This window comes from Paramisgurnus dabryanus, chromosome 7 (genome assembly GCF_030506205.2).
Source record: "Paramisgurnus dabryanus chromosome 7, PD_genome_1.1, whole genome shotgun sequence".
NCBI classification, from domain to species: domain Eukaryota; kingdom Metazoa; phylum Chordata; class Actinopteri; order Cypriniformes; family Cobitidae; genus Paramisgurnus; species Paramisgurnus dabryanus.
In genome coordinates, this window is record NC_133343.1 from 8,229,070 (window position 1) to 8,253,718 (window position 24,649).

General features: G+C 40.2%; 1 protein-coding gene across 4 annotated transcripts in view; it reads right to left on the reverse strand.

Annotated features, from left to right (window-relative positions):
* The window catches only part of pcnt (pericentrin), a 47,172-nt gene that overhangs the window by 13,489 nt on the left and 9,034 nt on the right, over nucleotides 1-24,649 (reverse strand). The window contains exons 7-37 of one of the 4 annotated variants that reach the window (XM_065240226.2): nucleotides 22,014-22,202; nucleotides 21,762-21,857; nucleotides 21,528-21,671; nucleotides 21,030-21,285; nucleotides 20,853-20,932; nucleotides 20,537-20,759; nucleotides 20,341-20,441; nucleotides 20,139-20,250; nucleotides 19,804-20,050; nucleotides 19,535-19,604; nucleotides 19,162-19,378; nucleotides 18,437-18,615; nucleotides 17,863-18,284; nucleotides 17,060-17,675; nucleotides 15,353-15,562; nucleotides 15,041-15,193; nucleotides 12,789-12,935; nucleotides 8,939-9,099; nucleotides 8,538-8,719; nucleotides 8,219-8,436; nucleotides 6,862-7,024; nucleotides 6,386-6,577; nucleotides 6,139-6,165; nucleotides 5,569-5,801; nucleotides 5,205-5,321; nucleotides 5,029-5,049; nucleotides 4,420-4,656; nucleotides 3,799-3,966; nucleotides 2,747-2,899; nucleotides 2,501-2,662; nucleotides 653-1,648 (exon numbers count right to left, since the gene is read on the reverse strand). In XM_065240226.2, coding sequence (XP_065096298.1) covers nucleotides 653-1,648; nucleotides 2,501-2,662; nucleotides 2,747-2,899; nucleotides 3,799-3,966; nucleotides 4,420-4,656; nucleotides 5,029-5,049; nucleotides 5,205-5,321; nucleotides 5,569-5,801; nucleotides 6,139-6,165; nucleotides 6,386-6,577; nucleotides 6,862-7,024; nucleotides 8,219-8,436; nucleotides 8,538-8,719; nucleotides 8,939-9,099; nucleotides 12,789-12,935; nucleotides 15,041-15,193; nucleotides 15,353-15,562; nucleotides 17,060-17,675; nucleotides 17,863-18,284; nucleotides 18,437-18,615; nucleotides 19,162-19,378; nucleotides 19,535-19,604; nucleotides 19,804-20,050; nucleotides 20,139-20,250; nucleotides 20,341-20,441; nucleotides 20,537-20,759; nucleotides 20,853-20,932; nucleotides 21,030-21,285; nucleotides 21,528-21,671; nucleotides 21,762-21,857; nucleotides 22,014-22,202 — 6,492 coding nt within the window. The remainder of the gene's footprint in view (nucleotides 1-652; nucleotides 1,649-2,500; nucleotides 2,663-2,746; nucleotides 2,900-3,798; nucleotides 3,967-4,419; nucleotides 4,657-5,028; nucleotides 5,050-5,204; nucleotides 5,322-5,568; nucleotides 5,802-6,138; nucleotides 6,166-6,385; nucleotides 6,578-6,861; nucleotides 7,025-8,218; nucleotides 8,437-8,537; nucleotides 8,720-8,938; nucleotides 9,100-12,788; nucleotides 12,936-15,040; nucleotides 15,194-15,352; nucleotides 15,563-17,059; nucleotides 17,676-17,862; nucleotides 18,285-18,436; nucleotides 18,616-19,161; nucleotides 19,379-19,534; nucleotides 19,605-19,803; nucleotides 20,051-20,138; nucleotides 20,251-20,340; nucleotides 20,442-20,536; nucleotides 20,760-20,852; nucleotides 20,933-21,029; nucleotides 21,286-21,527; nucleotides 21,672-21,761; nucleotides 21,858-22,013; nucleotides 22,203-24,649) is intronic. The other 3 variants (XM_065240227.2, XM_065240228.2, XM_065240229.2) reach the window with 3 other exon arrangements.

Genomic DNA, 24,649 nt, shown 5'->3' on the forward strand with positions numbered 1-24,649 from the left:
TTTTGCAATCCTTTTAAGATTTGCTGCATGTGTGAAGCAAAGATAAATGACTGTACCTGCAAACTATTCCTTAGCTGTCAAACATGAAACAATCCAAAGCAAAACATCCAATTTTTGCAAGTTGTTAGGAGCAATGATGTCTTTGCATACTAGTTTCCTACTCAAAATATATTCCTATTCCTATTCGCAAAGCACATTTAAAACAAACAGTTGAATTCGATTTACTGCCGTATGGCTTACTGAACTGAAATCTAAAGCAAGCTTAAAAAAAAGTTTAAAGACTCAGACTTCCTCTTTCTGTATATGTACTTCCCATGTGAGACAGCTGAGGTTGGACTAAATCTGTCTGGTCTTGCTCCACCCATCTTTTGCTGCATTTTCAGGCGTTACCCAGACTGTGCATGTGATGAATCTGTGACCAATTAAACAGGCTGCAAAGCTACCAATGTGTGGCGACTTCCCTAAAACTAACGGTTTACATTGCAAAACAAGACAAGAGTGAAGTCTAAACTCTATGTCCATATAAATGATGATTTGTTTGTTGTATTCATCAATAGAGAACTGTGAGGAAAATCATGCATATTGACATTGTTTGTGATCAAGTAACAATAAAATGCTCATGAAAATAATTTTTTAAGTCTGAATATCTCACCAGCACTTCTTTCTGAGCTTCCCCTTGTCTTGCCACAGTCTCCTCTTGTTGCTCTTGCAGCTGTGCTATGAAGTTTGTCTTTAATGTCACTTCCTGCTTCATAAGCTCTATTTCCTCCTGAAGACATCTCTCCCTTTTCCTCAAAGCCTCTCTTTCCATGGACAGTTCTCTTTTCCCTGCCTCCAATGCAATGATGTCAGCTCTGCCTGCTTGGACCTGCTCCTCAAGTTCTTCATGTTTTGACTGTAAAGCAGTGAGCTCATTCTGCCGCTCCTCCTCTTCGTACTGGAGCTTGGAGAAGTGGCTTTCCAGCTGCTCCTTTTCGACTCTCTGTCTCTCCACCTCCTCCTGAAGCATGCTAAGCTCCCTCTGCACCTCCTCCATTTTCTCCTCTGCCGTTCTTAGCTGGAGCTCAGACTGTTTTAGACTGGTCTGGTGAGACTGCTCTTTATTTTCCAACTCTGCCACACGGCCGGTCAACCTCTCAACTTCTGCAAGTTTCTCCTCTAGTTGGAGTTTCAGGTTTTCAGCCTCCTGTTCCAGCATGGTCACCTTCTCCCTTTCCTCTCCGAGACTCCGGCCGAGTGCCTCCACTTGACCTCCATATTGTTCCTCCTGTGAAAGCAGTAGTCTCTGAAGAGCCTCCCTCTCTCCAGCAGCATGCTCAAGCTCGATCTGTAACTCCTTCAAGCGAGCACGAGATGACTGCAGAGTTTGGCTGTTAAGTTCCTGACATAGGCTTTCTTCTGACGCCCTCTGCTGGCAAGGATGAGGGGACCATGGGAAATCGGAGGACTCTGGGCTATCGGTGTTGGGGTCGCTGACTTCATGGTGGTTAGGATCAAGCTGGCTTAACTCCTCTTGAAGCTTGTTGATGACCTCGTGGAGCTGCTCCACCTCCTCTTCCTTGCCATGTCGCAAACGCTCCTGGTCGCAGCGAAGACGTTCAACCAGAGAGCGCAGCTCGTCGATCTCGGTCTGTTTTTCCTCTAGAATCTGGGAATGTTAAAGGGCACATATTATGCAAAATCCACTTTCAAAAGGTGGATTATAACAACCCTACATGATAAAAAAATTCACCCTCTCCTCCTTTTAAACTATAGCAGTTTAATTACACATGCCGTTTTGATTTTCTTGCTAATGTGACCTCACACAAACAAAGCTCCACCCACAGCCACTGACTGACTGGTTACTTTCACCCAAAAGCTTTTGTGTGGCTTATGATATTGTCTAAGACTGTATTCACAGGAACTTGAATTTTTAGTAGACTTTAGTAGTATACTGTAAAAAGCATTCTGCGAGAAACAGGTAGGGGTACATGGGGCAAAAACTTACATGGACTGTTTACATTGTTGCACAAGGATGAGCGTTTTGTTTTTCCTTTTTTTTTTTCACGCTGCTAAAAAGACGATCTCCCGCAAATTATTGGAAATATATAATGTTTTTCCAGAAAGTTATTGATGAACGAGTGTTTTGATGGCATGTAAGTAAATTTTTCATCATACGTTTTTTCCTGTTTCTAAGTTGGGTGTGTAAAATATCAAATCCAATGCTGTTATATTAATCAGTGTCTTGTTGAATAAAACATAGCATCGTTTTGAAATATATCTGCAGCTCTTAGCAACTTTTTTTGGTGGGCTTGAAAATATTTTGACCCAGTGGGGTTAATTGTAACGCTGTTTTACAACTAACCCCTCAGCACTTACGATATGAAAACAGCTGTTAGCTTAATTCTTGCCGTTGTTTTAAATAGGCTACACACTAATGATTGCTGGCTGCCAACAAAATAAATATGCCAAAAAGCGTTAGGTTGTGCCCCACTCTCCCCTATATCTCAGAATGCATTACCTTATTATCGCTGGTCAAGTCGAGCTCCTGCTGTAGCTGGAGGATCTGCTGGTTTAAGTTGTCGATCTCCAGATTTTTCTCCTCCAGGAGGGCTGAAGGCAGCTGAAGGATCGAGTCATCGCTGCCCTCCTCTAGCCGTCTAGTCAGTGCTTCCACCGTCTCCTAGAGACACAATGAAGACACATTCACCACACCCTCCATTCACATCCTTCATGAACAACTGGGCATGCATCACTAAACACTTACCTGCAATTGTGTAATGCGAGCGTGAAGTTGATCTTCTGTAGCTCTGCTCTCTCTGCTTTTCAGCTCAAGTTGTAGTGTGAGCTGTCTGATTTCTTCCACTCTCACATCTACATCTTTCTCAAGCTCCCCTACACGATCTGACAGCAATTCCAGCTAGAACAGACAAAGCCTTAATTGAAGTGTTTTACAGATGTGTTACAAAGTAAAGCAACCAAGCAAAAAAAAAAAAAAATAGCTTATCTATATGTGGTAGGATTTTGACCAAAAGTGTGCGGACTTGAACCATCGCTCCAAACAGCATTTTAAATAAATGTACTTAAAGGGATACTCCACTTTATATGCCAATTTTTCAGCTTCTCTAGAGTTAACATTTTATTTTTAATGTTTTGGAATCCATTCAGCTGATCTCCGGGTCTAGCGCTAAAACTTTTTCCATAGCTTAGCATAATCCATTGTACTTGATTTTGATTAGACCATTAGCATCGCACAAAAAAATAAGCAGAGTTTCGATATTTTTCCCCATTTAAAACTTGACTCTTCTGTAGTTAAATTGTGTACCAAGACTGACCGAAAATTAAGCTGCGATTTTCTAGGCAGATATGGCTAGGAACTACACACACATTCTGGCGTAATAATCAAGGACTTTGCTGCTATAACATGGCTGCAACAGGCGCAATGATATTACGCAGTGCCTTAAAATAGTCCCCTGCTATTGAAAGTAACCTAGGGGACTATTTTCTGGCAGTGCGTAACATCACTACGCCTGCTGCACCCATGGTACGGCAGCATAGTCCTTAATTTTTACGCTAGAATGAGAGTATAGTTCCTAGCCATATCAAGGAAGATCTAATCAGATTCAAGCTATGCTAAAAGTGGTCCCGCCAGACCCAGAGATCAGCTGAATGGATTCCAAAACAGTAAAACTCAAATGTTTAACTCTAGGGGAGCTGGAAAATGAGAATATTTTCAAAAAAGTGGAGTGTCCTGTGTCCCTTTAAAACATGCTTTTGTAAACATATCTAAGTTTTCTCATATTCTTGATACCCAGGCACCTGTTGTTCTTTGGTCTGCAGATCTTGCTGTGTGGCTTCCAGCTGCTCTTGGAGGTTAGAGTCATGGGTCACATCAGGGAAGCGGTGTCTGGTCTCATCCAGTTTAGACTGCAGGGCAGAGATCTGCAGCTTATAAGCATACTGTTGCTGCTGCAAAGCTTCTTTATCCTAAAAGATAGAGACAAAGACACACACACACCTTAAAACTTAGTTCAGTTTTTAAGCATAGTTATGACATTGTTGAAGTCGGCATGAAATGAAAAAATATTTGAATTAGAATATTGTGTTTTTTTTTTTTTTACAAATATTACTTATCTGTGAGCTTAATTTTTTTTATTATGTGCCTTATTTCCCAAATTTAAATGATCCAATTAGTTCTCAATGGACGAAATCAAGTCCCACCCAACCTTTTTCCTTATTTCAAAAGCTTCACTCAGATATACATCACGACAGGGAAAATGAGACAAATCGCTACTTTCATTTTATGCCGACTGTATAAGCGTTGCAAGAAGATATATTCGGGCCATTATTCAAATCTTACCAATAGTAATAAAAACATAATAATTAAACCTAATTGCATGCATGTGCAGAGATGGGTTCACCCAATGCTTGTGGGTTTACCTCTGTGAGCTCCTGAATGCTCTTGCGTGCTTTCTGGAGTTCTTGTTCCAGCTGCGTGACGGTCCGGCTGGCCTCTGCACTGCTCAGCAAAGCCTGCTCCAGCTCACGGATATGAGTCGCCAGTTTTTCGATTTCCTCGTTGCGCTCCTCTACGTCGAGCTGACACTGCTCCTTAGCCGCCAGAAGCACGCTGTAGTCTTCCATCTTATCTCTGATAAGAGCCTGAAGACTCTCCACCTGCAAAAACACCAAGAATCACATGCGTCCAGAACAAGAGCGCACAACGGGTCTAAGGAAAGCAAGTGCGTGAGCAAAATCAACATGCACGTGGGCCTAACAGAATCATAGCTGATTTAATAGTATGAATGCAACAAAGAAAGACAAGAAATCTAATAGTACACATGACATCTCAAAAGAATAGACACAGATAATTGGAGAAGCGCTGTTCTAGGCTACGAATAATTTCATCATGCAGCTACTACAATAGTAAGCAAAGACATTTTGTGTGTTTGGAAAAATGGAGGGAGACTACAAATGCAGAGGATGTCGCATAAGCCATGCACAAGCTGCTACTGGACCAGCACCTAAATATACAGCAGAATAACATACCTGAAGTACCAAGTCCTCAATCTATAACATTCAGTTAGGAAATAAAGCCAGATCATATATTATTGATATATTAAAGCCATTCTGGTTAATTCTGACAAATTTCACTCACCAAAGATTATTCAAAATTCTCAAGTTAAGACATTCACACAGCTATAGTTCCAGATGTTGACTCTCACCCTTTGACCTTTGCGGTCTCCAGCATGACCTTTAGATGGCTGTCTCAGCTGAGCCTCCAGATTCTTGATTTCCTGCTGAAATTCATCTCTCTCATGCTCCCGTTCTACCGCTTGTTCCTAAAACACCAAATATGTACTTGTTAGTGTAAAAACACAGGTCAAGTAATTTTTGTGATTTATTATCCAACATAAGTACATTCAGTGAAAATATAACCTTGATATCTTTAATATTGACTAAGTAAGTCCATGTCGAAGACAAAGAGTGACATTAAACTTTGATGCTCCCAACTTTAGATTATGAGACTTAAACGGTAAAAACATATTCGAATAATCTTGAACAAAGACCACCGTAGAAAACACTTACATCTATGAACTGGCGGTTATGTTTGATTTGTTTCTCCAGAGCATCAATATGCTGCTGCAGGTCTTCGGTCTGCAAGCGGTGCTGCTCCTCCAGCTGGTGAGTGTGGCTCTCCTGCTCCTCCAGGGCTTGCTCAAGCATCCTCAGACGGGACGACATCCCACCGCAGTCCTTCTCCGCCTGACGCTGCACCTCCACGCACTCCTGCCCCAGACGTTCGGCCTCTGCCAGCAGAGCTGCACCAAAACCAGCAGGACTAGTAAATAACATGCGTAACAGCGAAGACGAAAAGCTCCCAAGCCGCAAATTAGGATGCAAACATGCACGGCAGCTGCAAATCATTTGTGCATCATTGATGCACAAATACAAAGCACAGCAAATGGAGAGAAACTGGCAAAGGAAGAATTATTTAGTGATAAAAATGTATGCGGTATACTCTCAAACCAAAATTTTAAAGGTACACTGCAAACAAACAGATCACATAAAAAGCCAGACCGTCCAAAAAGTGCAAAAAATGCATTTAGTATCCAAAGTTTTTCCTTAAAAACTCAGTCTCGGAATGTAAGCACAAACCTGGCTCTTCCTCTGCATCGAGGAAGCCTACAAAGCAAAAAGAATTTGGAGGATATAACCAAACACTTCATCACAAGTACACCGTGTGTGTGTGTGTGTGTGTGTGTGTGTGTGTGTGTGTGTAATATAACAGATGCATCTTCAAACTGTAACTGCAACTGTGCAATGAAAAAAACTTGTGGTTATGTAACAATTTCCTATGTAATCCAAACACAGATTTCCATTAATAACATCACTGCCCTCTCACCCTTCTCTGTATCTCCGAGGCCGGCCGCAAGGGCTTCTCTCTGACGCAATAAGAGGGAGTGATTCTCGCTGAGCTGTTCCAGCTGGATCCTGGTACCCTCCAGCTCCTCTGCTAGGCGTTGCTGCTGCGTCTCCTTCTGCTGAAGTGCCTCCTCCAGAATGGCCTTCTCTGCTACATAACCTTCCATCAAACCTGGAGAAACGCAAAATGCACACGGTGAGCATATGAGAAGTGAATCGTTAAACAGGCCATACAGAGAATGGTCTGAGAAGTTTGATTTTGCAATGGTACAAATGACAACCTAAAGGAAACATAACGGCAAGTATTTTCAGCAGATATTTACGTGTTAAGAACCAATAGGAGAACAACAAAGCAAACATACTTACAAAACAGCTAATACTTCTTTAAAAAAAAAAAAAAAAAAACTACAAATGACACCAATGTAGTTGACTGAAGCTGATCAGTGTAGTGCTGACCTTCTGCCTTGTGGAGCTCCAGCTGGAGTTGGCTCTTTAAACTGGACTCATGGTCAAGCTGCTCCAGGAGCTGAGTGTTCTGGAGAAGAAGAGATTCTCTGGCCTCACCTCCGTCTCTGAATCGCTCATCCAGCGCAGCCTGCAGACCACACATCTGCTCCAACTAGACCAGAGAAACGTGTGTATTAGATAGGTGCATACGATTTGGCCATTTTTTTTATTCAGATTACCAGCTTTAAGGCTCAAAATCAACAGGCAAAATCAATAAAATGTTACGATATTTTGCGATCTTACATAATTTGTTATTTCATCACAAAATAATCAACAAAAATTAAAAAGTCTAATATGCAGAGTAGACAACGTGAATATTTCTGTTTTTTTTTTTACTAACGCACATGAACAATCTCTCTTCCCAGTACGCTGCACCCCACTACCAGAAACCTCGCGCCCCACAATTAACAGCCAATCGCAATCTTCTGAGCATATTATCACTACATTAACTCTTCTTTAATTCTACATTTTTGAATTGCAAGGTAGTATAATACAATATTTTCATGAGGATACATAGGTTAAAGGTCTGTGTGAACCCAGTGTGGCGCACCTGTGGTCTCAAATAAATGCCAAAAGCTGGGTGAAGCAATGTCATAATATAAGGACTATAAAACAAATTGAAATGCATCAAGTTGTTGGGAACTTGGGACACAAAAGAAAGGCATCGGTCCACTATAACCTCATCTCAGCGTTAGCAAACATGTGCTCATGCCGCCTGTCAGGGCGTGACGACCGAACAGTTCACCTTTCAGGCTTTGCACTTGAACGGTCATATACATGCATAATAACAATGTTTGAACACATGCAAACACACAGTTTAAGAAAAAAAAGGAAAAAAAAGAAAAAGGTACTTTTGGACTTAATAAAGTAGTTTTCAGACTTTTTAAAAAGCGACCCCAAGAAAATAAGATTATGTGACACACCTCTCTTAGTGTTGGCGATAAGGATTAGTTTTTGTTCTTATTAATATAAAACATTTATGCAGCTGAAGTGATTATTTATTTTAATAAAATTTTCCTTAAATCATTCTGGCAACCCAATTTTTAAAACCACTGTGTGACAGCTGTCTATTTTAAGTAAGACTGTTCACTTAATTATTAAATTACTTGAGAACGTCTTAATAATAATTTAATATTAGATAAGCATTGGAATCCTAATTAGATGGAAAAAAGAATTTTGCCCAAATTTCTGGAAAATCACAAAAATAAATTGCAAAACCCTGGAGGGAATGATTATTTAACATTATAATCTCTCATTAAAACTCTTTCCCCATCACAAATACAACATGGTTCAGGGTCTGAGGCACCTGCTGTGAAGATTCGGATACCAGCTCCAGTAGTTTATCCACAGCGGTGCGCAATCGTGTGCAGGCTCCTAGCATGAGCTCTTCACCTTCTGCCTCCATCTCTCCCTCGGGCCCGGAGAACATACTCTCACAAAGCCTCTGAGATAACTCCAGACCTTCATCCACTGCTGAAGACCACACACTGCAATCAGGATCTCCCTCCACACCAGTCACATCTCCTGAAAGAAAGGCAGATGGTAAGACGCTTCCATTGCTGGTGGTGATAAACAATCAAAACTGCAAAAGAAGAGTATTTTGAGATGAAGCATAAGTAACGCACCAGATTCATGTGGATTACTGCTAGTCTTGGCTGTCCTAGAGTTGGGCGTATCATCACCAGAGCGGCCATGTGATACACAAACCCCTAACTTGCGGTTGACATGCTCCTCGGTTGCAATAGTTATTCGAAGCATCTCGATCAGCATCCTTTGGAGTTTGTCACGTGCTGTTTGCAGGTCTTGTCTGATGATAACATAACAGCAATGTTTTACTAAAACTCATAACTTTTATTGTAAAATAAAAAAAATATCTAGGCAAGTGCACACCTACAATCTAGCAAACATAGGAGATTGGTAAAACTGCAAGCTTTCAACTCTTGGAATAACCATTACTTCAATATAAATCACCCGAACAAACATTACAGTTCCCCCCTTCCTTCAACATCCCTGCGGGTCAGCTGACCTTTGCTGTGTGGCTGTGTTAAGATCTGTTCGAAGCATGGCCAGCAGATTGTCTCCCTCCTGGTTCTCCCGGTCTCTGCGCTGCAGAAGCGTTTCCAGCGTGTCCATCTCTGCACGCTTGCCCTCCAGCTCCACCTGCAGCCCACTGACCTCCGCACGCAGCTGAGTAAAAGGTAGAAGAGACGTCAGAGACAGGAAACCAGACAGGAACTGCGTAAGCGTTTGTCAGAGAGGTGTAAACCAATCGCTAACGTTTGAGGAAGCGGTTATGCAACCTGAAAACATTTAGAATGATTTTTTATCTTTTGGCATATTCCAGTAGTTGTCGAACAAAGTTAGGACACTTTAGGCTCAAACTGGACAAAGCCAAAAAGAAGAAACAACAGCAGCAACTGCGAATGTAGCATGCATTTAAATAAGGCTGCTATAAGGGTGTGTGGTGTGTTACACAAGCCAAAACAAAAGCTTTAGAACATGTAACTATAACAACCACCTCTACCAGAGCTTAACTAAACCCTCTGGTATAATTTTCCACCCACTACTTCTGATGCATTCATTGTAAGTTGTTTAGCAGAATCCCTAACACCCCCATAAAATATCAATACAACTGTCTGCGATTTCACGTCTACCAATGAGGATTAGGACCAAGCTAAAATAAATAAAACATCTTGAGATTGAAGTCATTATAATGAGAGTTGTCTGTTTTTTTTGTCAAAAATCAAAATAAATAAAATTATGAGAATAAAGACATAATATTTTGAGAATAAAGTCAACTGTGAGAATAAAGTTGTGAGGTTTCTGAAAAAAATTAAATAATGAGATTTAACTCAGATATACAGTGTTAAAGTCATATTATAAAACGGGCAGTTCTGGTTCTTCATTCTGATTGGTTGAAACGCGTTCTAAGCCGTGATAAAATACACCAGTAACCCCACGGTTCAGACCGTATTACATAAGTATCACTGCGCCACTGTTGCTGCGTACTGATTTATGAAAATAAACACCACAGTCTTTATTCATATTTTTAATTTATCTACAATTGCACAATTAATGGCGATATCCAGATAACTGTCAATAAATATTGTGGAGTCATCTCGTCGATAAAGAGAAAACGTTGTCTGAGGAGTTTAATGCGTGACTATTTCACGTATTTTGTGAGATCAGGCCGTTTCTAACTGAACTTCATACGTCCGCTATTATCCACTAGATGGCGATCTTACCCAACCTAAACACTGACGCATTCACTCAACACTGAAAACACAGTGTGTACGTTTTGATGGCTCTGAATCTGATCTCTTACATAAGTTCTTCACAAAAATGGAATTATCTCCACTTTTAGCAAAAAAAAATTGAGAGGTGATAAGAGAACAAATGAAGGTAGGATGTTTTTTTGAAAGCGGATGGTCTGTTCTTTCATTTGATATTTTATGTTTATTTAAAGAAGATAATTTTTCTGCAAGGCATTAAACTAAAACTGGGTGGCAACTTAAAAAAAAAAACGCTGACAGGGAAAGAGTTCAGCATGCTTCCAAACATATTTGATCATCACTTCAACAGTTGCACACTATAAATATTAATGTATAAATTAGATGAATGGTGATTTATAAAATAAATACCACAGTCTTAAATCATATTTTCATTGTATCTTTGCTGCATCTCTGTTAGTTGGGAACTGCGCTCTGTTTCAGTCACACTTGATTCTGAGGAACTACTTTGGCGGAAGAGTAATATTTGTACTAATATAATTGCAACATATTTGTGTTTTATTTGATAAAATCCCGCTAACATTATGCATATGAAGTAACCGTTTTATAAACGCAATAAACCCCTCGAAGCAGTGGGGTTACAGTGCATTTTATAACAGCTAAGGGGGTTTTAGGCACAATTTGAAAACGCCCCTCAGCTGTTATATAAATGCACTGGTAACCCACTGCTTCTTGGGGTTTATTGCTTTAATAATTTGAGAATAATGTAATTTTTATGAGTAAGTTTCACTTAGACGTGTTCTCATTAAAAGAAAGTTTTAAGTTAAGCGCATTCCCTTAGAAAACCATGAAAGAAAACACTTAATGTGGTTTAATGCATTTACACAGTGATTACTAGGGGTGGGCAAAAAAATTGATTCTTAGATGAATCGCGATTCGGACGTGGGCCGATTCTGAATCGATTCACAAATGTCAAGAATCGATTCTTAAATGTTAGTTTACAAAATAACGTCACGTTATCAGAAGCGGTGAGCGGTGATGCACACGGACAACTTAAGAGAGCGCGCCCTGCAAGAGCGCATAGCCGAGCTTACAAGAGCAGAAGAGAAAGAACACTTTAAATGCTTGTAGGACTATACTGCATATATCTCTACATTGAATTTAGGGCTGTCACCATTACTCTATTCTTTTTGAGGAGTTTTAAAAAAAAATCCTTGAGTACATGTTGAGTACTCCTTAAAATAGCGGAGATGCGGTTTAGTGAAACAAACAGTATCAGAAGCATACAAATCAGCGCTACGCGGCCTCTCTCTCACTCTCGTTTGCTCGCTCACACACACCTTGCGTGTGAATCAGCAACTGCGTGAGGCAAGAATGCGCATCCATGTGAATTTTGGAAGTTAAAGACGACTGAGCTGCAGTGGCATGGCAAAACACATTTGAGAAGAAAGGTGCAGCAACTCAAAAAGACCTGCATGTTTCACAATTACTCCAAAAGACCATAATGACAATTTTGCACGTGGAGCAGCAGTTGTGCGATCTACCGGCATTGCCTTTGCGATCGACGTATTGTACACCCCTGCCCTAAACCATCCGCAGACTGTTTAGATATAACATGAATATACTTCTGTAAAAATATGCACATAGTTTGTTATTCAGTCGCTGGGTGCGCTGCATTATATAAATACAGTAATACTGCCAATCACTGTGTATAATGATGATGATTAGACGCTTAACGTTCGTGGAAGTTAATGCCGGTTAACATATAGAATTAATATGTCACGTTTAATTAATATTTTTACTGGTTTTAATGTCTTACAACAGAAACAGGACATGTATGTATATAAGAATGACATTATTTATCCCTAGTTGCATTAAAGTACAGTATATGACAGTTCAGAGACTAGCAAAAGCGCAAACATTAACCTGGCTTTGAAAGCAAATGCGACGTAATGACGTCACAGATATGCAAATTAGTACGTCAAGAATCGATTCTGAATCGAATCGGGACCCTAAGAATCGATTCTGAATCGATTCATGAGGGTCCAAGCGATTCCCACCCCTAGTGATTACGCATATGACTTTAATCTCAAAATTTTTTATTTTAGCTTGGCCCTAATCCTCCTTGGCATCCGTCAAACTGTCCAAAGATCCTTTAAGAACAAAAAACTATTTTTTTATCAACTATCTGACAATTAATCAGAAATCAGTGTCTCAATGTTGGCTTGGTTACTCAAATTTTCCAGCAGTGTTTAATTGCTGTAGTTGTGCCACAAGATCCACTGAGTAGATTTTAGCAGCATCTAGCAGTGAGAATTGCAACCAAAGGCTCAGTCCACAGCTAACCCCTCATTTTCATTGCATTGACGAGCTACAGTAGACCCCACAAAACAAACATGTCACTGCTTGAGACGACGTAATTACAAAAATGTGCTCTATAGAACAGTTTGTCCAAACATGGCGACGACTTCCATGTAAGGGGACCCGCAGTGTATGTAGACAAAAACGGCTCATTATAAAAAGGTACTAAACACAATATAGTGCATTTTGTAAAGTAATAGTTATGTATATTATATTGCATTTCGGTCAACAGATCCTTCTAAAAGTTACACAATGCACCTTTCACTGTACACGTGTCTGCTGTACCTGTGACACTACAGTTTCCAGTTGCTGTAGTTGTGCTGTGAGTTCACTCATCTTCTCTCTGTAGGCGAGTTCAGTTTGTTCATGCTGCTGTTTTAAAGTTTTGTTCAGCTCCTCAATAGCAACAGCCTTCTCTTTTTCCAACTCACCCTGAAACACACACACAAAATTAATAAAAAAAACATGTAGTTGCAACAAAAGCTTTTTTTACTGCCATGTCTTTACCTCATGCTCCCCAAATGTTCTCTAGACAGAACAAAAACAAAATCATTCACAATCCCATGAACTGTAACATGCACAAAAAACCCACACAGATCTTAAATCCTCAGTCATCTCTCACATGTCCCTACATTTCCTCCCATCTGTAGGATTAATACAGAGAGGACTGCTCTAATTCTCCAATGGGAAAGTGGCCAGCTATCAAAACAAGCAGGGTGTAATGCCAGAAATACTATGTTTTTAACCTGTCTGAAAAAGTCTTCTCTTTAAGCTCGTTTTTTAAAGCATTCCAAAATATCCCTTTGGTTTACCATGAATAATGGAAGCCAATGGAAGGGTGAGATTAGTTAGATTAATTTAATCTTAGAGCAGACCGTCCCCCCAGTGCAAATGTTTCCTCCCCCAACACTGCAATAGGCTTAGCAATTGTTGATTACTGTGTGATGCACAAACACACACTTTCCACGACCCAATTTTCGGGACGTTTTTTTTTAAAACATCAGAGATTCATACATCATAACTTTGCTTTGTTACTTTTATGGGCCATTTCCCCAGAAAAGCACACCCAGAGAGAATGCCCATTAGCGCACCTCAATCGAGTAGAAGTCGTCAACAGCGTTGCACTTGAAATATAGCGTCATTTGGGTTAAGACAAAGAATCAACAACTGGGCCAAAGTGTGTTTTCGGAACAGTGCTGGAAGTACAGTGAAAGTCCTTATATGGGCACTTCACCCAGAATAGCGCACCAACACACCAACCAAGAGGAGATGACATGAAATCAACAACACCAAAGTGTGTTTTTGAGGAAAATTTAAGCTTGTTCAGCTTCCTAATACCTTACCAGTTCAGCTGATCTGTTTTTTGTAAATCAGATAAAACTAAAAACTCGTCCGAGATATGAAGGATGCAATACAACTCTATAGATACTTAAGATTAACATGAGATTAGAAGAAAGAGTGTTGTGTTATTTGAATTTGAACAACGTGCACAAACGTCAAATCGGAAAAAAATCAATTGGCTTAAAGCAAGAATATTATGTGGTCAAAAACAAGCAAAAAGTGACCAAATATGTTAAAGCTGCGGTCGGCAACTATTTTGATCATATTTTTTTACCATATTCACTGAAACCAACACTATGCTCCGATAGAACAACATAAATTAGACTGTTTAAGAAAAAAACCCGCGCTTCTAGCTCCACCTAGAGCCTGTTATTTGTTTTGCAAAAATCCACCGCTCCCAGTTCATTTGGTCCAATCAGCGCAGGCCGGTTCATTTGGTCCAATCAGCGCAGGGCTGTGTAAAATCTGCCTGTCAATCACAGTACCTGCACGCGCCACAGATCCCCCTTATGCGCGTTACAATATCACGTGCATCCGTCTGAAGTTCACAAGCGTGTTGGATTAAACGCAGCGTAATGGCGAAGAGAACTTTCACTAATAAACTTCTGATTCCTCGGTTAACAACCAAAGCTAGGAAAACAACCAATGAAAAGAAGGAAACAAAGATAGAAAGCGACCTTGGCCGTAATAAAACTAGGATCAATATCGGACCAGCATTTGAAAGGTGGAGGAATCTATGAGATTTTAAAGGGTTCAAGCTGGATGTAGAGCTTGCCACATTTCTTCTCTACAGGTAATTGTGCTTTATCAACCATTTATTGTATTTCGGAGTGTTATGCAAGTAATCTAAGTATTCTTGCCAAGTATGCATTCACAATAATACTGGTGCACACGCGCTGACGAGGACGAGCTCGAGAAGGGAGGTTGCTCGATGGTAGTGGGGGAGGTACATGAAATTGTAAACATTTGGAAACTGCTCAATCCTCCAGAGTTGCCGACGGCAGCTTTAAATGTATATCAGTAATGCAAACTAGAGAGCTTGAAACATAGGCTTGAAATTACATATTTTTAGCCTATCTTTGATGTAAACGTCACCATATTATAATCAGTTTTTCTGCAAACGACAATTTATGTGTCCAGTTTTGGGAAGAAAATGGTTGTGCAGAATATGGCTCTCACCACACCCCTGAGCTCACCTTTAACTGGGCAATTTTCTGTTGTAGCTGTGCTACAGATTGACACTTAAGAAGCTCTGCCTCATCCTGAGATTGGAGTCGTTGCCTTGACGCCTGTTCCTCCAACTCCCTCCGCAGAGCTTCCAGCTCCCTGGTGGATACTTCCCTCAACTCCTGAGGTATGAGAGGCAAATAAAGAAGGGGGTTATTTCATGAAATAACCTATAATATAAGGCATAAGACAAGCAATCCATGCTGAAAACATCTAAAATGTAAAAAACACGGTATTTGAGCCATTTTGTGAATTTATTGTAACTTTTATGCAACACATACCTGAAGCTGTTGCTGATGCTGAGTGACCAGCGCGTCCATTTGTTGCTGTTGCCTTAGTTTTTCTTCAGTGGCAATATTAGTAATCTCCAACAGGGCGGCGCTATGTTGATTCTCAAGAGCAACTACCTGCTGCTGAAGGGTTTCCAGAGCACAATGATGCTCATTCTCCAGAGCTGACCTCTGGGAAGAGAGCACTTCGGACATCTCCTCCTGCATGGGCAAATAAACATGTTGTAAATCTATGTTAGAAGACAAAGACAAAAGATGCAAACTATATTTTTGCATGCATCCTGTGTAAATATGTTTTAGAAATGTATCTGACTGAAATGTAGTGGGGTTTATTTAAAGAGACACTCCACTTTTTTGAAAATATGCTTATTTTCCAGCTCCTTTAGAGTTAAACATTTAATTTTACCACTTTGGAACCCATTCAGCCGATCTCCAGGTCTGGCGGTACCATTTTTTACCACGATGCTAATGGTCTAATCATCAGATTCCAGGGCTCCAGACTGCCCCCAAATGGTGGCATTTTGCCCCTAAAATTTGAGAGTGTGCCACTGAATTTTACATCCAGTCGCACATGTACAACCAGTAAATTTGACCTTTATTTCCAAAAGTGCACAATAAAATGTGACACTGAATTTGAAACAGCACATTGTAATTTCGGCATCTATCATCAAGTATTTATTAGTAATACAGTGGAAATTAGTAAATGTGAATATTTGGTTAGCATGTTGATTTACGGTGTGTGCCCCTAAATTGTCTGGTTGTGCCCCTAAAATTTTCAGTTGGGGGCCACTGTGCTCCTAGTAAAAAGTTAGTCTGGAGTAGGGATGGGCATTTGATTAAATTGTTTTAGTCGATTGTCGGGAGAATTAACGATTGACTATCGATTAATCATTAATATTTTTATCATAAAAAATAATTATTTAACTTTTATAATTCAAAATTTGTTGCATACAAAAATACAGCGCGTTTTCCTCCGTAAAACCTTTATTACAAGATCAACTTGTGGCAAACAGTTAAACTACATTTAGTTAGACAAACGGAACTGAAATAAAAACGGAAGGTCACAGATAACGGAGTATGGCGTCAAAAATTGCACCCTGGTGGTAAAATGTTGAACTGCTGCCACACAGTGAAATTCATTTAATTGCTTCAAGACACACGCTACGCTAGGCAACGCAACCTGCATTAGATAAAAAAAGGATTCGATTAATCAATAACAAATTAACGTCATCGACTAAATTCTTAACGATGAATTATCGATCGTCGATTAATCATGCCCATCCCTAGTCTGGAGCCCTGGATTCAATGAATTATGCTTATTTATGCTAAAAGTGGTACCACCAGACCCGGAGATCAGTTGAATGGATTCCAAAACAGTAAAAATTAAATATGCTTAACTCTAGGGGAGCTGGAAAATGAGCATATTTTCCAAAAAAATGAGTGTCCGTTTAAGACCAACTAAGTCTGTTTTGAAATAATATGCACATTTTGCAGCACTAGCATTTTGCTCCTATGCAATGATCGGGAGGGGAGAATACATAAAGAACTTAAAACAAATTATGTTTTATTATTAATCACTTGACCTACAATACAATGTTGCACCTACAAATAGAGTGGTACACGTCTCTCTGGACTAAACTCTGCATGGCAACCAAAACACCCAAAATCCAAACAAAATGTATCCATCATGGCACTCACCTGATGAGCTTGCCGTAGTTCCATCGCCATTGCCGTGAACTTATCCATATGGACCTTTGCTAGCTCACTTCTGAGCTCCTCTCTGATGGTTTGCTCTTCTCTCCTCACCCTTTCAATCTCTCCAGTAAAGCGTTGTTCTAGCAAGGCCCGAAGTTCACGCAGTTCTCCCTCCTTCTCATCCCGTACGGCCTGGATCTCTTTCAGGTAAGTGTTCTCTAGTGTATCCATGTTTGACAACAATCGTTCCTCAAGCTCCTCCTTCTCTTGTTTGTGTTGTGCCTTAAGCTCCGCCTCTTGAGCTTCGAGCTGTGCCAGGTTGGTCTCCTGAAATACAGCATCCAGTTTGTCGAGCTCCGCCTTGTGTTTCTTTGTAAGCTCCATCTCTATGTTCTCCAGGGATTTTTTGTGATTGATCCTTAGGGATTCCAGTTCCTCTTGGTGGTGTACTTTAAGTTCCTGACACTCCACTTTTAGATGCTCTAACTGAGAAGCATACTGGTCCAAAAGAGCCTTCTGGGCCTGTATCTCCACGGCATGCTTTTCTTTCTGTTGATCCAGCATTGCATCTCTTTGATGGCTCAACTTCTCTTCCAGTTGCTTTTTCTCTTCTAGGTGCCTAAACACATGACATATGGATAAGCATATACCTTCTTTACAAAAGAATTTGCATTTTCTGAAACAAAATGAGCTGCGTTTGCTTAAAAAATATTGCTATGGTACTTTAAGTTTAAATGTCTCTTCAACAAACTACACAAGGTATCACTAATGTGTTATGCATTTGTGGTGTAATAAGTGTCGCTGACCTGCAGAGGGCATCCTGTAGCTTGCTCTCTGTCTGATCCTGAAGTAGCGCGTTTAACTCCTTCACCTCTGCTGCCATGGCGATCTTTGCAGTGCTCATCTCTCTGTCGTACTGCGCCTGAAGTTTCTGCTTCAGTGCCATCAGCTGAGGGTTTTCCTCACAATCTAGACTCATCTGCAGTGCTTGAAGCCTCTCCCTTTCTGATTCAAGGAGCTTCTGTACCTCTTCAAGCTTTTGCTCCAGCTTTATTCTTTCTTCCTGGGCGGCTCTCCTAAGCTCTTCCGTCTGGACAGCCAGATGCTCATCAGCTTGGGCCTGGAGCTGCTCCTTAAGCCGGGCCTGCTCTGCAGCGCTCTTTTGGGTGAATTCCTCAGTCACAAGACTCCTCTCTGCTGTTTGTGCCTTCTCAAGATCTTTCTGATGCTTTGAACAGGAAAATAAAAAAAGCACTCAACAAAAACTGTGTGTATTCAAAGATTGCTTGAGGTGATTAAACAAAGTACAAACCATGTACAAAAAAGGTTTTAGGCTAAAATAGCCAAATAATAAAGACCTGCTTTTGTGTGCACACTTACGGTCTCCTCCATCTGTCTGAGCCTCTCTCGGTGTTGTTCAGAGGTTGTTTCCAGATCCTGCAAGTGCTTTAGAGACAGCTGGCTCTCCAGCTGGATCACAGTGACCTGATGCTGTTGAGTCCTCTCCTCCACCTGTTTAGCCACTTCGTGTGTTGACTGTAGTCGTAACTTGGTTATTTCTGATGAGAGAAAGAGAAATTTGGTTGTTTTAAGGTTTTTTTACCAAGTTCTTCCAAACAAATACACCATACATTTTTGTAGCTCCAGATTTCACGCTCTTCCTGATACGTACAAATTTAAAAAGCTCTGTGTCCCTGATTGGCCAGCTAATCTGTACATTGTGATTTGTCTGAATACCTCTGACATCAGCAGGAAATGTGATGCTCATTACCATGTTTAAAAGATTCAAGCACATTGCAATGCTAACAGGAGTTAACCTTCAGGCTGTGAGTCCAAGAGGGGGAATTATGATAATCATCCTTTAAAATACATCCTTTAAAAATATTTTCCTGATGTCTTTGATATGGTCTTCTATGGCTTTGTCAGTATTAAAGATTGAAATCAATGTGAAACCAAAGAAACAAATCAAACTTTGATGCTCTAATCTCAAAATTAGATTGTAAAACTTTAGCCTGGATTTTACAGACAGGGTCCCCTATTAGGGCTGGTCCAGCTTCATCAAGCAATTAAACATTGCCCTCTTTGGCCAATAAACAAAGCTTCACCTTTGATGTGATTATCTGAGAGTTTGGCTCGGAGCTGCTCCAGTTCATGTGCGTGTTTAGTGTTGAGCTGGTCGATGTCTTTGTAGTATCGGTCAGTGAGCTCCGTGCGAGCCTGCAACAAGTCTTCCTTGTAAGCAAGGGCCATGGTGGACCTCAGATGCTGGAGTTCCTGCTGGTGTCTATCCTCCAACTTTAGCCGTAGAGAGTCCAGCTCCTCCTGTACCAGACACACACACATACAGTTACAGTACAATCACCTTCTTTTTGGAAAAAAGTGAAGCAATGAATCACGAACATCTAGAGCACGAAAATGTATAAAATGTTGACTTTAAACATGTTTGTGCATAATACTCAAAATATGGAATAAATTCACCTTGTGTTTCTCCAGCTGTTGTGTGATTTCTGCCATAGCATCACTCCTCTCATCATTATCTTCAGAGAGGCTACAAAACACAACATATTATTATGCTTTCCTACTATATAGTTTAAAGTCAGTTTATTGTTGTTGTCCTTACCACACTGAACACTTCCATCTGACTTTGATTTTTTTAAAAGACCATCATTTCAAAGTGCCACTTTCGATGTGCTATTGTTAACTTAAAAGTAGCTTTGAATAAAATGATAAGAAATTCCAATCCAAACCTTGCATCCCCAGTCTTGAGCACCGAGTCCTCCAGAGCTTCCTGTACGAGGCGGAGCTGCAGCAGTGCGATCTCCTCACGATGGCTCTCTTCAGTGGCCCGGAGTCTCTGTTCGAAGTAGGTGCGCAGGTTTTCGAGCTCGGATTCGTTTTGTTCTTTGATTTCCTGCCGCTGCTGAGCAAACTCCTGTTTTAACCGCTCAATGTCATCAACTCGCGATGACCGTGCTAGCAACTGCTCCTTCAGCTCTATACAAACAAATGTAAGTATTAAAACTGGACTCCAAGCCCAGCAAAAGGCAGTAAACGGCTTTTCATGAGATATAGTTAAACTTACCTCCAAGCTCTTGTCTGTTGGTTCGCATGCACTCCAGCTGCGACCAGAGGTTTGAGATCTCCTGTTCTAAGCTGGCCTTCTGTTCATCCCTTTCCGACTGAAGACGCTCAACCTTACGTAAAGAATTTGCTTCTTATAAAATCGACAGTATTTGGATTTTAACTGTTTGTGCAGCCCATATGCACGGTGGCATGCTAAGTACCTCTTGCTTTAGCTCTTTTTCTCTCTCTTCTAAGGCTCGGGCACGGTCCTTTTGCTCTTGGAGCGCCACCTTGTGACATGCCACCAGCTCCTCAACTGCACCTGGATAGACAAAGAAACAAAAAGGCAAACGTATCAACATTTAAATTTTAGGTGTGCACTGTGTTCACACCGTGGTTTGGTGTTGTGATACTCACGAGCAGCAGCATCTCTGTCAGCCAAGGCTTGCTTGAGTTCTTCCTCTAGATTCTTCACGTCCTCGTCTCTGGAACGCTTCAGCTCTTCTAGTCTATGTTGCGTCTCAGCCAGTAAAGCCTGAGCCTCACTGAGGTCCATTTGGGTCTTGCTTAGGTTCTGATAGGCATTACTTAACTGACCCTGGAGATCAGTTTTAGCTTTTTCAGCCTCAGCTTTTAGATCCTTCAGGGAGAATAAAATAAAACTTGGGCAAATTAAGGCATGCACATCGATTGGCAGGTATTTGATGTGTCAAGATCTGCTGAGAATTTTCACCTCCAGTTTACTGGCCTGCAACTGGTCCACAGAATTCCTCTCTTTCAAAACTCTCCTCTCCCACTCCTCATTTAGATTACCTATACAAGGACAGCATATACATGTATACATAACATACATACTAAGTCATCAACTCCAACTTTATACTATAACTGCAGCCCTGTTCGCTCTACTCACCGATCTCCTGCTGGTGCAGCCGCTGGATTCGTTCCTCCTGCTCTCGACTCTGCTCCCAGAGTCTTTCCAGCTCAAACTGCTGCCGCGTCTGCAGCATGGCGCTCTCCTGCGACCATTTCTCCCGCAACGCGGTCTGCAGCTCAATGAGGGCCGCCTCCTTCTCTTTTTGCATGTTGTCTTGTACATGCTCCAGCTGAGCTTCATGCAAGTTAGTCAGGCTCAGTCGCAAGGCTTCAAACTCCAGATTGTGGTGGCTCTGAGCACACAAATATAAGACAACACTTAATCAAATTCATTTAAATGCAATTGTTATGGAAAGTAGATGCCAAACTTTCGGCATACAACAAGATGTTTGCGTTTTGTGACATTATACCAAAATTGATAAAACTTGGTCACCATAGATTTAAATTCTATATGTTGTGTACTATGCAGTTTGTTAGCATTACATGCCAAATGAACCCCGATACTTCAAAAAGCCAATTAAGGACAAGTATGTACTTGTGTTTGAAGGAGCTCAGCCTGATGTGCAGCCTCCAGGCCATCTCGCAGCTCTCTGGAGATCTCATCCTTGAGTCTCTCGATTTCCTCACTCTGTTGATCTGCCAGCTGGGTCAACTCCCTCTCGTTTTCTCGCTCATGCACCTGGTACAGTAGAGAGATACACAAACGCATATGGCTGGTGCAAAGAATTTAAGATACACAATAGGTAGTATAAACAACAGGTTGTTTAACCTGTTTGATCAAGCTGATCTGTTTCTTCTGTTCTTCTTCAAGGTGAGAACGCAGCTTGGTAAGTTCCCTTTCAGAGCGCAAATTCAACTCTTCAATCTGGAGGTTGGGTGATGAAGTGATTAAAAAAAAAGGTAATTTTGTAGGACAATTGATGTATCGGTCATTTACACAAACAACTTTTACAAGTGGTACATTTAATATATGATAACTCTTTGATCAAGGATCTTGTTTTTTAATGGATTTCCTACTCACTTCTCTGTTGTGTTTCTCCTCCAGTTTTTTCTGCTGGTCCTCATGTTGTTTCTGACAATCCTCCAGATTGTGTTTGACTGCTAGGAGCTCTTCCTGTAAGGCACGCTCCTTTTCCATGTACTCTTCCTCTGCCTTCTCATGTGCTTCCTTGACTTCTTTAAGCTCTGCATCCTTAGCCTCAAGATGGTGCTAAAGAGAAAGTTGTGCATTAATAGAAAATAAAATCATTTAAATGATTGATAAAAACTATTTTCATATTTATACTATAATACACTTAAATTTGCCGTATTTCTCCAAGTATCAACTTAATTTGTTCAATACAGCATTACAAAAGCAAGAAAATAACTTTACCATACGTTTTAATTAAATAAAAATTCCACCGATACTGATAGCCAGATATTTTCACTGATATCTGCCGATACCAATAGTGGTGGTTATATTACAGTAACTTGCATTGACTAAATTCTGAAGATTACATGAATGTTATTCGTTCATATAATGAGCATTAATATTGAACATTAAACTATGATTTTTTTTGTATTTCCTATACACACACAGAGCTTAAATTCATTGCACTTTTCTGTTCTCTTTTGATTGACAGGATATAGACCATTTCAAAAGATGTAAACAACACTGGTCCAGAAACACTTCCTGTTACAGTTTGAATTTTTTTTTATTTTTCACATATATCATTATCTTGAAGATGTTTAACTCTTTCACCGCCAGCGTTTTTAAAAAAAGTTGCCAGCCAGCGCCAGCGTTTTTCATGATTTTCACCAAAGTTTAATGTCTTCCAGAAAATGTTCTTCTTTAAATATTTAAACATACAATATACCAAATGAAAGAACAGACCCTCTGCTTTAAAACAAAAAAAAAACCGTTTCATCCTACCTTTAGTGGTTCTTTTGCAATCAGCTTTTGAATATGGGTAGGTTTTTGCAAAAACACCATATTTTGAGCAAAAAGCAGAGATAATTCCATTTTTATGACAGACTTTTGATAGAGATCAGATGCAGAGCGATCTTTAAAACAGACACGGACATGCAGCAGCTTGCCATAGGGCAATACCTGGTGGATAATAGCGGTATTGCGGAAAGACGGAAAATCTCGTCATTGGCGGGGAAGCGTTTTCTCTTAATTGACGAGATCTCTCGTCAATGGCGGGGAAAGAGTTAACTTCAGTTAATTCAGGTTTATATGTTCTGTTGGTTTATTTTATCTCAACGTTTATATAGTGTTAAAAAAATGAAACAGGAAGTGCTTCTGGACCAGTGTTGTTTACATCTTTTGAAATGGTCTATATTGGCTAGGGGTCGACCGATAATCGACCTGGCCGATTACTGTTGTTGATATTACGGTTTTCTGATTATTGACATCGGCCATTTCAAAAGCAGATTTGCAGATACATTTCATTTTGAAATGCGCAATTTGGCTCTGACGCAGCCAAGGATTTACCGTTCATTTCACATGTGGCGAAAGTGTTAATGCTTCTCATTTACTTTTAATGAGTGATGTCATGTATTGCCAAACTGAATTGTGGATCCTAACAAATCAGATGGATTTGTTAGGATCCTAACAAATCACCTTAATTTAACAGCCTGAATTACGCCGCAGCTTTGAGGGCTTCCTGCAGGTTTTGCTGGATTTATGCATTATTAGCATGTACACTGAAACCAGTTCACTTCAATAGTACACAATGCAAGCGTCTTCACTCTGCAAGCGAGCTGGACACTTCAACACAAGACTTCAGCACGCGTTTCGGACAGTTGACTGAGCTGGCATTTGCACGTCACATCAAGTCATGCCATTTCAAAAATACAAGCTTTTTTCAAGCATTAACAACTTGAGCACTTCAGTCTTTAGTCAGTGGTGCGCTCTCATCCACGCGCACACTGCCTCTTAACATGCTCACAAGAAGTATCAGATGGAGTCATTTTACATGACTTATTAAACACAAATGTTCAGATATACACACTGGTATGCTTAAATGCCTGTATTGGTGACAATATACTTAAGAAACAGGCTATTAAAATAACTAAGTGTGCCTATAATATGGTTGTAATATATTAATGTTTCATGCAGTTTGCAGTCTTTTCAACAACAATGAAGCTATGAAGGCAACTCAATTATTTCCACTTATTGTATAAATTCAAATTGTGCTAGTTAATCCATTGATGTGCAATTTGATTAATTGAATAGTTCTACTATTGTATGCAACATTTAAGTCATAAGAACATAATACATTTTTACTATGTGTATTGTTTCCAAGCATCTTTACACAAGAAATGAAAACAGAAAGAGGCAGTGAAGTGAAGTTTAAGGGGCAGTATAATCCCCTTCTGACACCACAAGGGGAGCCAAATATCAATGACCTATTTTTTCACATTCTTGCAGAAAATGGTTTTCCTAAAACTAAGTTACTGAGTTGTCCTTTTTTTTACATTTTCTAGGTTGATAGAAGCACTGGGGACCCAATTATAGCACGTAAACATAAACAGTCAGATTTTCATGATATGTCCCCTTTAAAAGTTTTTGTCAGAGCCTGTGTTGTTTTTTAATTTTGAATTTTTTTTTACACCAGACCTGTATATGGGTTCAAAATATCAGTTATTGGTCTACTCAAGCTGTAATAATCG